A 13,961-nucleotide genomic window follows, 5' to 3' on the forward strand; every position below is an offset into this window, starting at 1 on the left:
AAGAAAAACAAAAAGTTTTTTCTACATTTATAATTTCAACCACTCGGTTACCTACATAAATTGTTGTTAAACAACGTCGAATATGGCGCATTGTTATAAAATAGCTATAAATATAATACTATAGTTATGACATACAACACGATACAGTAATATATGATGTTGGACGGATAAGTTTAGACGAAAGAGAACATATTTTACTTTGGTTTCGTCCCAAGGTAAATCCAAGGCTCCGCCGCCAATAATAGCCGTCTTATAATGTCGTCGGACACCGGACGGGGTCCGTCTGTATAATATCGCCCACGTTCGGGTCGCTTATAATGTTTACTTACATATTATAAGTGTATTTACTGCAACCATAGACATACATATAGACACAATTCGCACGCGAAAACAACACCGCCCTAGATTGGCCGGTTGCAATGGTCGTTCATACAGTTTATTTGAAGCCATTAACCAAAAGCCGGCGGAGAGGTGTCAATCGGACGATGGCCTCTAAATGTTATATTATGTTGGCAAAAGGAAAAAGAATGTGTCTGTCGCTAAATATTGGATAACTAGGTAAAAATCCATTGATTATAATTTATTGTTATTCTTATATACGAGTACGTAATAAAAAAAACCTTTTAGGCCTTTTCAGTTTATTTCAGACATTAACTTGTGAGATTATCAATTCAACGGTTGCACCCAATTAACCTATCTAATACCATTCATGCCCGCGCAGTACAGTAAGTGTATATAAATTGTGTGTTGATTTTTTACTGTCATTTGCCATCCGCCGAAAATTTGCGCATTTAATGTGTTTTATATCGTTGAAAATTCGATTCGTCTTATTTGGGTAAAGTGTAAACCGTTCCGTATTACACTATACAAAATTATAATTGTGTCTAATGGCGTTTGAGTTTGTTTAGATCGGTAATCTACCGTGACCACAATGTGGTGACGTTCTTAGGCAATCGAGCATTTTTGAAATGTAGCGGTGGTCAACCGAGCAAATCGCTGGACCGTGAAAAACGCGACGAACACGCGCGCTCCGCCAGGGCACGTGATGTTAATCAAATTTTATTATTAACCCCGACGACCACTATGACCGGCGGCTTGGATTTAATTTGCCGAAATCCAATTTGCGAGTGTTCTTAAGAGACGCGCGATAACGACTCAACGGCGGGATGTGCACGAATAAAAACCGATCAACTTAAAGGGCGGTTAAGTTTAATGCACCGATCGTGGGTTTTGATTGTTTGAATTTGATGTTCTCTAAAGCGTTAGCCAAAATGTATTTTCTGAGCTGTCGTTCGAGCGACGACCGGGGCATCGTGGCTGGCCGTATTGACCTAACATAACCTGAATTTGCACATCAAGAGGTGATCGGCGAGTAAGAAAATAGCGGGGCGAGGAAAGGGAAAGTGAGGGGAGGTGATTGTTGAGGAAAACTAACGTGAACGCGACCCTTTTTATAGGGGTACCATAAGAGATATTCACGATCCAACGTTTATTTCCTTTAAGAGAACAACTAACGAGACTATTTTCCTAAATAATTGGCTTACGTTATTACGATTACGCATTACTATTTTAAATGTACATATATCGTGCTTGCGTTGAATTCGTCGACCGTGACGTTTGTTTGGGCGTTATTGTACAACAGTTCGCCCCTCGTGCGGGCGCTCACCTACGTGATATTCGTAATGCGTGTACGTATACCTATTACCGCGTTACCGGTTTCGGCGTCCGCGGCCGTCCAATCGCGTGCCCCGCAACAATGGGGGTTGTTGCACATCTGCCGCCGGAACCCTCCGCGCGATAAAACTGCAGCATTGTAGTATGTTCGAGCCGCAGCCGGTTCAGTGAGGGCACAGTGACGCGCACGGAATAACGGTCGCTATGGCGGAATGCGAACGGCTGATACCGTTGGACGACGACGACGACTCGCCACCTCCGGCCCAGCACGACCGGCTTTTGAACGGCGCGGGCCCGGCGGCTTTTTCGCGACTATCGCTGGCCCGTTTTAGCCAGCGGTTCCGCCGCGGATGGACGGTGGCCGTCGACGGCGCCGGCGGTGGCCAGGACAAGGAAAACGCGACGGCCGCCACGAAACGTGTAAAGTTCGACAAGCGCGTTTACCACGGCCCGGTGTCCGGGTCCCGGGCCACTTGCGTCCGCGGCATACTGAAAACGGCCGACCGGTCGGCGTCGGCCGGCACGGCCAACACGGTTTTGCGCGACTGCGTTGGCGGCGACGACGTGCCCAACCGGATGCGATTGTACGACTTACCGGTAACTAGTTTTTATATTGGCGCTGGCGAGTCTCTTCCAGAACCGCATAAACACCAGATCAAACGCTGTGCTTCGATGATGGCCGGACGGAGCGAAGCCAAAAAATACAGACGGTTCGGCACAGATATAGGTTGGTTACTAGTCAATGTGCAGACCGAAGGGAGTGTAATAATGTTTAATGTTTGCTAATTTTTAACTTAACATATTCATGCATGGGTCTATTTCATATATTTTGGTAGATTCTTAATAATGAGCAGTGTACAACCATAGAACTAAAAATTAATCCTAGATGAAGGGTTACGCAAACATTTATATCATGTATACATACCAAAATTATTACACGTTAGCATAAAATAATGTTATGTTTTTCAATAGGAGTGCAGAATTTAGGCAAAATAATACTAGCTGTAACTAACCTATACATATTTTAATGACTATAGAAGTATAAATAATACATTTAATTTATATAATGATTAAGATAAGTAGAAACAAAAGTGAATTGTATAATACTCTTCGATTGGCGTTTTTAAGATCTTTTTAGAAAGAGAGGTTTAAGATTTCGTTATTTATTGTACAATTGTAAAATATATATTATACAAGGAGGTGTTTGTCAATTACAATAGAAATACGCATAAAGTAGTAAAATCAATGTAAACATTTACATATCAATGAGAAAAATCTAATTCTTTCATGGCATCATACGTGGAAAAAAATATATAGTTGGGTTAACTATACTTATAGTTTTTATTTTATTAACACGCAATAAATTAATATTTGGAATAATAAAGTGTTTAGTTAAGCAAATAAATTTAGATGACCTAACAATTTAATTAGTTGTTCCAACTATGAATTTATTGTACCCGTATTTTGACTATATAATTTTATTTTTGTGTTTACGCATCAAGAGGTTTATTTGACCTTTAAGCGAGTAATCGAGTCATAGAATAAAAACACATAATCTACTTTGAGAATATCTTATCTGCGGTTGAACGATTCCACCTCGGCGTGCTTTTGCCCTTTACCATTAACCGTTTTTTTTAACGTCTTTGCCGACCATCGGCCCAATATGTTTTCGGTAGACCTACCGTCCTAAACCAGTTCTGTATACCTAACCGGATCGACGGAGACGCGGTCACCCATCCGCGATGACACGCTTCACAAAAGTGCCTATAAAATATGTTACTATATTAATTGTGCGGCGCGTGCCTCGAAAACAATTAGCATAGGAAGCGCCGTTAGAATAAAAACACTAGTATATAACTTATTGGCTAAAAAATATTTTTTTTTTTTTTATGATCGCGTGACTGCGGTGGATTTCGTGCTTACCCCCACGGTTATAGTCGTTAGGTCCATATTGTGCATCAACTTGGTGCAAGAGGCCTAGGGCCGGCTTGGTGAATACCGAGGCTACGTGCAAAATGTTTTTGCGGGGCTTATTCAGTGGCGTGAAAATAAAATAAAATATAATCTGTACAGTGTACACTAAAGATGTGTTAAAGAAAAAAAAAATACAAATTGATTTTCATACAATCACAATCTTCAGTTACTGTGTAACCGGGCTAGGACACCGTGCGAACTCGATGAATAAATTGCATTAATTCAACACAATAGGAACAGCTTGTGCCGGTGTAAGTTGTAACAATATTATGTAGGGTAGTAGGGCGATACAAAAATTGGCGAATTTTCATTTAAACCGTTAAGGAGACCGTTTTGCGCAAACGACGTCGGTTGTAATCTGCTGTTCGGTATATATTTCAATTTGTGTTTTTTTTTGTTTTTGAATTTTTGATTTTGAATTAAAGTAAACGACCGGGGAGCTAATTTTACGAGTGCTTCGAGTACCGACGACATCCTGTATAATAAATTCCTCTTTCTGTAATTGCTGCGGTTACCTATTCGAGGAATTTGCAGTAATTCGATCTGCCGTTCGATCATGCGAGCCGAGCACGACTTGACAAAAAAAAAAAAAATTCGAATTTCACGGTAAAAATGCAAATCGACTTGTATGATTATTCGGGCGCGTGCGATAACGGTAAAAACCAACTTCCCGACTAAGGACACTTGAACGAGAACAGAGCCGTGCACTATTATAATATTCATTTTTTAATTTAATATTCCTTTTGCGTCGCTAAGACGATTAATAGTTTTGCTCGTAAAGAGCGGAAACGTTCCCGACATAACGTCAAAGAGTCTCATCTCTACGAAAAATATAATAACAGCCGTATCCAGTGTCGAGTATGTAAATATAATTTAATATTATTATTGCTACTATTATATAGGCAATATAACGATACAGCGTGATAAACTCGTTTGAGCGTTATAGCGTTTTTAAGCATAACAACTTGTACATTAAGACGAAAGAGGTGAAAAGTAATATCGGCTAAGACGGGAAGCAGAACACCGTCCCCGCCGAAGACTGTTGATTCGATAAGTTTACCGTTTAAGTCGTCCACGGCTACCGAAGTCGCGTTTTGGGTTCAGTCGGGGATGACTACAGTGTTCAATTGTGATATACGAGTTAAATGAGCCAACCATGTATGATTTGTGTATAAAACTGATCAACAACATCCACGCGCGGGTATCTATCATCGTAGTGATGATTTGCAATTATCGTTGTGGCCGACGGACACGCCTGTTTAGCGCCTACTCATCTATTTGTAACAGTTTATTGATAGTAAGGCGGCTGTGGAATCGACCAGCCAGCGGTATTATTATATTCATTGTAATTAATTACCGAGCGGCGCGTCGGTAATAAAAAATGAACGATCCTTTTCTCCGAGATAGGTAATATTGTTTTTTGCCGGGTCATTGTGTCAGACGAGCGCATGTTATTGACCACTACTATAGGGTTTTACCGCGTGACGACTGTTGTACCTATATTTTGTTTTAAGACCAAACACTTATCCCACTTATTCGGCGATTTTAATATTATATATATATATATATATATATATATATTTTTTACATTCTGTTGACGCAGGCACTTCGATATCGTCGCAGAGAAACAGCGGCGGTTCCGGTTCGGAGGCGCAGTCCAAGCAACAAAGGCAACACAATCACGCGAAGAGAGATTCGCAGGTCCCCAACATCAACATTCATTTACACGGTAAGTCCCGTATATTGTGTTTATTATTATAATGCGGCCAGGCCTGGATACTGCTATAGTGTTTGCACTACTAATGCCGGGCAGGAGAAACGTCGCGCATAAATTACACAGACCCAGGAGACCGACCAAAACATAAGACAATGACGGACTTGGAAGAAAACGGGTTGAGAGCGAGAGCGGTGTGTTGATCTACAGCTCTGAGTCAAGATGTTTTTTCCCCCCAAAATCCTGGCCACCCCCGCAATCCTCGGCAATTGTCTTTTTTGGTCATGAAAACTAATTACGTTCCACGCCCGGGCCACCGAACGCATATATAATTTGGTGTGTAAACATTTTGTCGTTTCCGGGCACTAATTACCCACAAGCGTGACATTAAGGCGATCCGAATTTCGAGGGTAACCGCGACTGTATGGGATTAAAAGCTATTGTTTATTTTTATCACCACCAATGGGCTTTAAACAGCCCGATGAAGTTATTTTTTTGAGAAATATTATTTCGACTCGTTTAAACCGACCACAATTCATTGAATCGAAACGAAGGACGTAGTTCAATGCGGCATTGGCTTTATGCTTATCGAATGCGAGATAGAAATGTTTATCCCAAATCAAATAACGTATCGGTTGGGTTAACTATGTTTATTATAAGCCATTGAAAGTATGAAAAGCTCTAACCTTGTGAATCTTTGCAATTATTTTTAGTCTTCGAATCAAATGCTCCTAATGATTTTCAAACTAATAAAACTAGCGACGTAGTCAGGGTAGACTTTCTCTTTGTTTTGATATTTTATAACTAATAATTTATACCTTTGTTATATGAAGGGCACAGGGGAAAACGGTAGTAGTCACGTTATGAAAATTTAAGAGTATAACAAAAACAAAGTTCGTGAATTCCTCTCCCTCTTACATAAGAACAAAAAAAACACATTAAATGCTATTCTAATAAGAAATATATTTATTTAAACAATCTATTGACATAAATAAAAAAAATTAATGGCATAAATTGAAAAAACTATTTGAAAAAAAAAATTGTCATAATGTGACAACCACCGTTTTTCCCCTGTGCCCTTTATATGTTATCCACTCGAAACCTTGCTCAGAATTTATCAAGTTCCAACTATTTGTATTTTTACTAGATTTGTAAAGCGATCTAACTCGAGTATCCTTTTTGCATATCCTATGGTCCCCAATATATTCCTAACTACCTTACTAGGTAAGACTTGGGTATTGGTGGACAAAGCTTCCACGCAGACAGACAAAACATTGTATTGTCTCTTACAAAACATCGGTCCAGGTGCTAAATAAGTATGTTAAAGACACTATTGTCTTTTGATATCATGTTTACTAAAACATTTATTGTAAGAGGGGAGGGGTATTTTATTATTCGCGCTCCGGTGAATTCGCCTTCACTTGGTTTTGTGTCGCACAGCTTTTGACATGATTATTATAACAATAGTTGGTTTTTATGTGCTGACGGTTCGCATTTTCGTTTGATTGCAGGTCTATTCGCGGCCGTAGAACACGGCCAACTGGAAAAAGCAAGAAACATACTAACCACATGCGAGGTCCAAGTGAACAGGTGCGACTGATTGTTTTTTTTTTAACAAAAATTAGTAATTGTATAATTATATTGTCGTATAATAAGTAATGGGTATGCTTGCGTTTTGTTTACAGCGTCAACAGCGATGGCCTGACTCCATTGGACGTGGCTTTTCTTGGCAACGACCGGGAACTTGTGCGATTGCTTTTGAGTCATGGCGCCACAGAAGGTAAACGGCGGACAACTTTCATGGTTACGGCTCAAATAACTGACGATTTTTATTTGATTAAATATAGAAACCAGCATGAAGAACCTGGAAACCCATCTGATGAATCTACTGGGTGAAGCTGAACGACGTGTATTGGAACTCAGGTTATGTGGTAATCAGGACAACTTACAGACCAAAACTCTGGCCCTGTGGGAGAGGCGGAAAAGAGGATTGAAAAAAATGCTCGTTGGGTTCGAACATGCCAGTGAGTAATAGTCTTACAGTCAGGTGGCAACGTTAGACTTGATGCAGTATTGATGTTGTTTGGGAATGGGGATTTAACGGTACACGCGCCGATCTGACCGCCCTTTAGAAGTTAAGCGACCTAATAAAAAGCCCGTTGGTTAGCGAGAACCTAATACGAGACTTCTCGACTTTTGTTATATCCGGAAACAAAGTTTAAAAGTAAAAACTTTATTTTCGGATCAGGAAATGCCGACGTGCGATCCTTGAAAATAATACTATTGTCATACGCACTGGATAGTCGGTCGAAATAATAAACGAAAAGTCTAAACCTTATATATATATATAAATATTTGGGATGACTAAATGCGACGTTCTTCGAATAATATTTAATACGTTATAAATCTACAGGAACTTACCATGCTTTTCGTTTTGACAGATAAAACCGTACTCGCAATTTTTTTCCCTTGAATTAAATACACGCGACCACTTTTTCATTAGTTATTATTGAGGTAGGTATAATATATCTATTATGTATCCTTTATAAACTAAAAATTATACTTTGCAAACCTATGCAATAGTATTACTTGATTTCAGACAGCATACCTATATCTAATACAATATACCTATACAATACTACTATATCATCCGATTACCGTGACTAGTCATTTATGAAAAACCTTATAGTGTACGAATACATAGCATTATATTACATTCGATTATAATATTATTCTGTGTTCGATATAAATGTAAAACATGTTCACTTTTAAATAAGCGTATTCAATAAGATAATAACGGGTCACGCGAACAGCTAATGTGTTTTAAAAACAAAGAGGCTGTCCAGGGAAATGTTTTTTTCCTGTCTGTTCTAGTCTACTTGTGCGCTAATTGTTGCACTCAACGACCGCAACCGACAGTGCATGTAGTAGGTACAGTTATACATACAAGACCATTGTTTTTCGAAAATTTCAAACGCAAGTAGTAGCTTGCTCTGTTTTGATTGCTAGTATCCGCCTTCTGTTCAAGTTCCAGAAAACTCTCATGCATTACTGATAGCGGATGGTCATTTAACACAGTTTTAAGATGATAAATTCTTTCAAGTCTAGTCGGGTGAAATAATCTTTCACCATATCACGTTTGAATAAAAAACGTACAACTAAATCTTTTATTGTTTAATAAAACCAATAGCTTAGTAGTTAAAAATGACCTACAATATAAACAGATTATTTAAAAAAAAACACACACAAATAGTGTAAAATAATATTTTCTCAGTTTCACGCCAAACTTAATAAAGCAGCGATGAGTTCTATATTTTACTGCGTGCAATAAAATTTGGTTATTCATCTTTTTGTTTTCCCCATTTTCAGAACCGCCAGATAAACCGGACAAGATCATTGTACATGTGACGGGAAACGATACCATAAATGTGTCGTGCATCGAAGCCGACAACCCCGACAGTGCTATTTGCACTAAATTCAACAGTGAGTGTGAAAACATGATTATATTATATTAAGCTTAAAGATCAAAAAGTTGTGTCACATCTACTACAATACTTTGTTGTATTATGACGTATTTCATTCGTTTTAAACATCCACAGTCGAATGGAGTACATCTGAATCGTTCAAAAACGTCACCGGGTCTAAATGCCTACCTGCGACCGACGGTAAATTCACTGTAAGCAACTTGGAACACGGCAAAACCTACTACTTCCGGTGTAGCGCCGGCAACTTGAAAGCGTTCAGTGATTTTTTAAGCCCGGTCTCCATTACCACTTCGAGTATGTCCGACAAAAATTAAATAACAGTATTTTGGTTCTTGGTAATATATTGAAGGTGTTAACTGTTTGTTGTAATCATCGATTAGGTTGGTGGGACGTTAGCCAAGATTCCCGTCGCTGTTCAGCCGCAATGAAAGTCAAGATGGACGACATACTCGATAAAATGATCTCCATACGACCTGACCTGCACCGATCGTCTTTCCAGGTAGGTGGCGTCGACAGTGCTTCGAGTACGAAAAAAAGGAAGCCGCCCACGTTCAAACAGCTATTCAGCGGCAACACTAAACTTCATAAGAATCTCCGGAGGTAAGTTGTCTCGTGACTATTAATGATTAATGGACGTATAATAATATCGTTTGATTTCGATTAATCGTATATTATTTGGATCGCAGAGGCGTGTACCTTTCCTGTCTTCTGTACCACGAAGACAAAGTCCTGGTGACAAACGAGGACTACTTGCCGGTGGTAGAGATTGACGACACGTATCCAAAAGAAATGCTCAACGATTTCCATTGGTTCTATAAAGTAGCTTTCGCGTGGAAGGATCTCAAGTGGTTTAAGGATGACCTAGAAAAGTCGACTAACAGTTCGGTCGGCTTCAGAACGAAACTCATCCAGGCCGTCACCCAAATGCAAGTGAGTGTTCTGGTGCCCATAGCGCACTCTGTCTGTATAGCAATGACTATTTATACGACCTGGTTGTGGTACTAAATCATTGACATTTTTGATTTCGCAGGACATATTAAATACTCAAGACCTAGGTAAAGTGTACTACAAGCCGATCCGGGATTCGGATGGCACTACTGTGATATGTACCGTGAACAATGTGAGTCAGCCAAAAAACATCGTTAACCTCAAGTGGACGCCTATAGCAAAGATCTTGAAGAAATCCTCGCGCTCCGACAACCTCACCGACCTGTTGATTACGTCCATACAAGTAAGACGCTACTGCCTAAAAATCAAAACTATTTTTTCTAAACGCATTTTACGTTTCAGGACCAAATCATGTTCCACCAGACCAGCAATAATCGGCTCCAAAAAGGCCTGTACGTCGGTTATTTACTGATGAGGAGCTCGGTGGACATGCTGCACGTTATGGTGCCCTTGCAGAATCCAAATATGCCGGTATGCTGTAAAGTCCGGGACAATCCACACGTCACAGCGTAAGTATTACAAAGTTAATTTGGTTTCCGAATCGGATAAATTCCACATCGTCAAACCGAGTTTTAACCGTATTATCTCGGTTGTTTTCAGGGAAGAGTGGTTGTGGCTGAGACAAGGAGCCGGTAGTAGTTTGTGCGAACCCAAATGTCTTGGATTCGCGTCTCAATTCAAAATGGCTACCAACCGACTGTACTCTTTAGTGCAGATACCCAAAGACAAGCGTTCAGTGCAACGCGTGTATACCAGCGAAGTGATCGAAGTCGATCAAGACGTAAGCCTCATCATGATCGTACCTCCGGCCGAGGTGGCTTGCGCTGTGGGCGAGGGTAATCAATCAGCTCTACACTTGCATCGCACCGAACTGGTGCCCCTCAGCGTGCAAGTATTTGAGATGATACACTTCGGCACGTACCGCCCGCAAATGCTTCTGTTGTATGCCCGTTTGTCCAGTGTCGTGCAGTTAGATACGGACGACGCTCGATACTCTATTAGGCAAGCGTGGAGCTCGTCCGACCTGGAAGCGGCCAAACAGCGACTAGATACCGTGGAGACCCTAGAGACCAGGCTGAACGCCGCCTGGAAACACTTACGGTGGTTATTGGACGTGATGAACTTTGCTCGGGAACGTCTGTTCACCTCTCAAATGTCTAACGCCAATTACTCCAAGAGCGCTAGCAACAGCCAACTAGAAATGAAATCGGTTAAGAGCAACTCGGTAAGCTAGGGTTTCTCAGATAATGATAATAATATCTATAGTGACCAACTAACACGTTTTACCCTTCACAGCTTTTGCAGTTACCCGACACCAAACTAGTTAAATCCCGTGGCAGCTGGCCCGGTCCAGGACTGAACTCTATGCGAACATTGGAGTCTGTATGTCCAGAAATAAGCCGTAGCGATCAATACTTGTCACCGTGTTCACACGAACGAAGTTTCGGGTTGGCCAGCAAACAGAGTTGTTCCTCTGAAACTAGCGGCGGTACGTTTATCTTCGTTCTTGAACTAATCCTAATACGTATACTTAATGCTATGTTACGTGTTTGATTACAGACAGCAAAGATGACCCGGACTTTGCCGAAGAACAGATCTCAGATCCGGCGGATTCGCCACAAAAGTCTACGCAAAACCACGGGTAAGTACAGTTGCACCTATAGTCGATGCCATAGTTGACTTGTACATGTAAATAATACCTTATTTCCAGGTCTAAAGAAATTCCGGCTGTGATTAAAGTTGATGACCCAGAGTACGTGGACACGACTATGAAAAACGAAGGGCTAGTTCCCGTTCCGGCTCCCGGAATCATAGAGGTACGGAAGTTTTGTTAACTAAACAAACATAAGTAAATCTAACGACCACCGTTCTCAATGAATGCAACCGACCAACGCTAATAATATACTTAACTTGGACCAAGAAAGTCTAAACTACTATGTTGAATTTAATTGGTATGTAATTGTTATTTTTACAACGCTTAGGTATATGCGGCCTATGACACTGGCTTACCACATCCCACCAGCTTGATGTTGCACATAAGTCCTACCACGTCGGCCCGAGAGGTGGTGCAGTTGTTCCTCCAACAGCTGAACATGTCCGTCTTGGTCAAAGGAAAGACCGGTCCCATATACCCTAGCACCGAGTTCGGTAACTTCTGCCTGGTATCGGTGACCGGTGCTCGAGAGCGTTGCCTACGAGACGACTTCAAACCACTACAGTTAACTGAACCATGGCGCAATGGCCGCATGTATGTTCGCCATAAACAGGACGTGCTGGCTGCTTTGGAATTGCATTCGTCTATACAGACCAAACATTGAACTCATTAATATTGTCCCCTATTAAACATAATTATGTATAAAAACAATAATTATTGTACTTATAAGTAATACGAGTATAATGTTAACATAATATACAATATTATATAGGTAGGTATATATAAAATTTGTTTAAATTATAGTGAGGTGTTACAAATAACCCTCTACCGTGTGTTAAATAATTAATTGTATTGTAAAATATAAAAATGATAGGTATATTAATGTATTTGATAACTTAACCTAACTGAACGACGTTGAAAGTATTGATTCTGTTTTTATTGTATAACGTATTATATTTATCAATTAATAAATATCGATGTTGTAACCAAAAAATAAAAACGTCTAGCGTTATTTATTTGTAGGTACATGTTCGTAAAGTAAATGTAAAACTATAAAACTGGTTCCGACAGTTTTGAACCGTGTTAAAAAAAATCCCACTTACACAGTTAAAAATAACATCCAATAGAAAAATTATCTATTTATATTTTATAATTTAAAAAAATTGTGTTTTACACATTTAATTATTTATTAGAAAATCCGTCGTTAATTAACTTTCAAGGCATGTTAGCTACATACCTACAAACATTTATTCAGTATTCCGTTTGAACACAGTAATACAGTTTTAATATTTGGAGCTAATAATTTAACACAACTAACTGTATACCTTTTATATTAAAAATAAAGATACCATGAAATACATGGCTACTTTTAATAGGTACTTGCAAGTTATTACAATATGAGATTTACGGAAAAAGTGGTGCAAAAAGTACCCTAGATTGTTCAGAGTTTACAGTTGACATAAATGCGGCTTGTTTTAAATTACTGTGGAACCTTTTGTAGAAACTATAGAAAATGATAATAATAATACTAAAAGTTAGTCTTTGATAAATGAAAATATACATTGAGTTGAATTGACGTTTACATTTTTTTTAACTGTAGGTAAATAATATGTAAATGACATGGGACCTTACAAATAATTACTGTCGTAAGCATATTTTATGCATTGGAACATTTATAATTGAAAAATATCAATGGGTGGTCTGGATCAATATTACTATCTCCCGAACTGAATTTAGTTTCATCCTATAATTGCCTGTATATTGTTTGCAAATCATCTCTTCGATTTCGATCATAAAATTGCAACGCCTAAATAAACATTGCTTTTTTAAAGTTCTTATTTATGCAAATGTATATTTATTGAGTGAATCAATGTATATCATGTCTTATACTAAATTATTTAACAACATAAAATTAGTAATTCAATTTTTCCAGACGTTACACGTTTTTGTCTCTCCTGAAAAATGTTAACATTTCTGTACTTAGCGATTTATGCAGGTAAAACATTAAAGTATTTTGAGAGTTTACAAAGGACTAAATCTCATTCAATTAGATAGGTACAATCGGCAAAGAAATTATTTAATAGATAAAGTAACAACTAACATCGTCTTATAGGTACCATTAAATATTATCAGTATGTGAATTTTATCTGATTATATGAAGCATACTTTATTTACTCGTATACCTTTTATTAATTAACTAATCCATCCAATAGATCATAATATTATCCAAACTTATACGGTTAATAATTAAGTTTTATAGGCACTTAATGTTTTTCTAGTTATTATTATCGGGTGGTACCTACAATCATATCGAAAAAAGAGAGAAAGTAAGGACTAAGAAACTAGGTAAGTAATATAATATTATATAATATATTATTGTACCTATCTTTAAACGGCAAACCGTATTTTAAATCCTTCAATCACAATATAGATTTGACCTGTAGACTTCGGAGAATTGTTTGTGGCAAGTGTCCTATAGGCTATAGAGTATCTATAGAGATACTCCTATGGC

At 38.8% G+C, this 13,961-nt stretch overlaps 1 protein-coding gene across 4 annotated transcripts in view; it reads left to right on the forward strand.

Annotated features, from left to right (window-relative positions):
• The window catches only part of LOC126841097 (ankyrin repeat and fibronectin type-III domain-containing protein 1), a 116,725-nt gene extending 104,335 nt beyond the window's left edge, over window positions 1-12,390 (forward strand). For 2 of the 4 annotated variants that reach the window (XM_050577356.1, XM_050577357.1), the window contains 15 exons: window positions 5,252-5,377; window positions 6,874-6,952; window positions 7,048-7,142; window positions 7,210-7,386; window positions 8,732-8,845; window positions 8,962-9,141; window positions 9,228-9,447; window positions 9,534-9,777; window positions 9,878-10,078; window positions 10,138-10,304; window positions 10,396-11,020; window positions 11,092-11,284; window positions 11,356-11,437; window positions 11,507-11,612; window positions 11,778-12,390. In XM_050577356.1, coding sequence (XP_050433313.1) covers window positions 5,252-5,377; window positions 6,874-6,952; window positions 7,048-7,142; window positions 7,210-7,386; window positions 8,732-8,845; window positions 8,962-9,141; window positions 9,228-9,447; window positions 9,534-9,777; window positions 9,878-10,078; window positions 10,138-10,304; window positions 10,396-11,020; window positions 11,092-11,284; window positions 11,356-11,437; window positions 11,507-11,612; window positions 11,778-12,113 — 2,945 coding nt within the window. In that variant the 3' untranslated portion in view covers window positions 12,114-12,390. Of the gene's footprint in view, window positions 1-2,237; window positions 2,402-5,251; window positions 5,378-6,873; window positions 6,953-7,047; window positions 7,143-7,209; window positions 7,387-8,731; window positions 8,846-8,961; window positions 9,142-9,227; window positions 9,448-9,533; window positions 9,778-9,877; window positions 10,079-10,137; window positions 10,305-10,395; window positions 11,021-11,091; window positions 11,285-11,355; window positions 11,438-11,506; window positions 11,613-11,777 lie in introns of those variants that run through there. The other 2 variants (XM_050577358.1, XM_050577359.1) reach the window with 2 other exon arrangements.
• Window positions 12,391-13,961: the final 1,571 nt, after the last annotated feature.

Source organism: Adelges cooleyi, unplaced genomic scaffold (assembly GCF_023614345.1).
Source record: "Adelges cooleyi isolate 19-005CV unplaced genomic scaffold, UGA_ACOO_1.1 ACOO_flye_CR_arks_rails_tigmint_CR_PRNA_376, whole genome shotgun sequence".
Classification (NCBI taxonomy): Eukaryota; Metazoa; Arthropoda; class Insecta; order Hemiptera; family Adelgidae; genus Adelges; species Adelges cooleyi.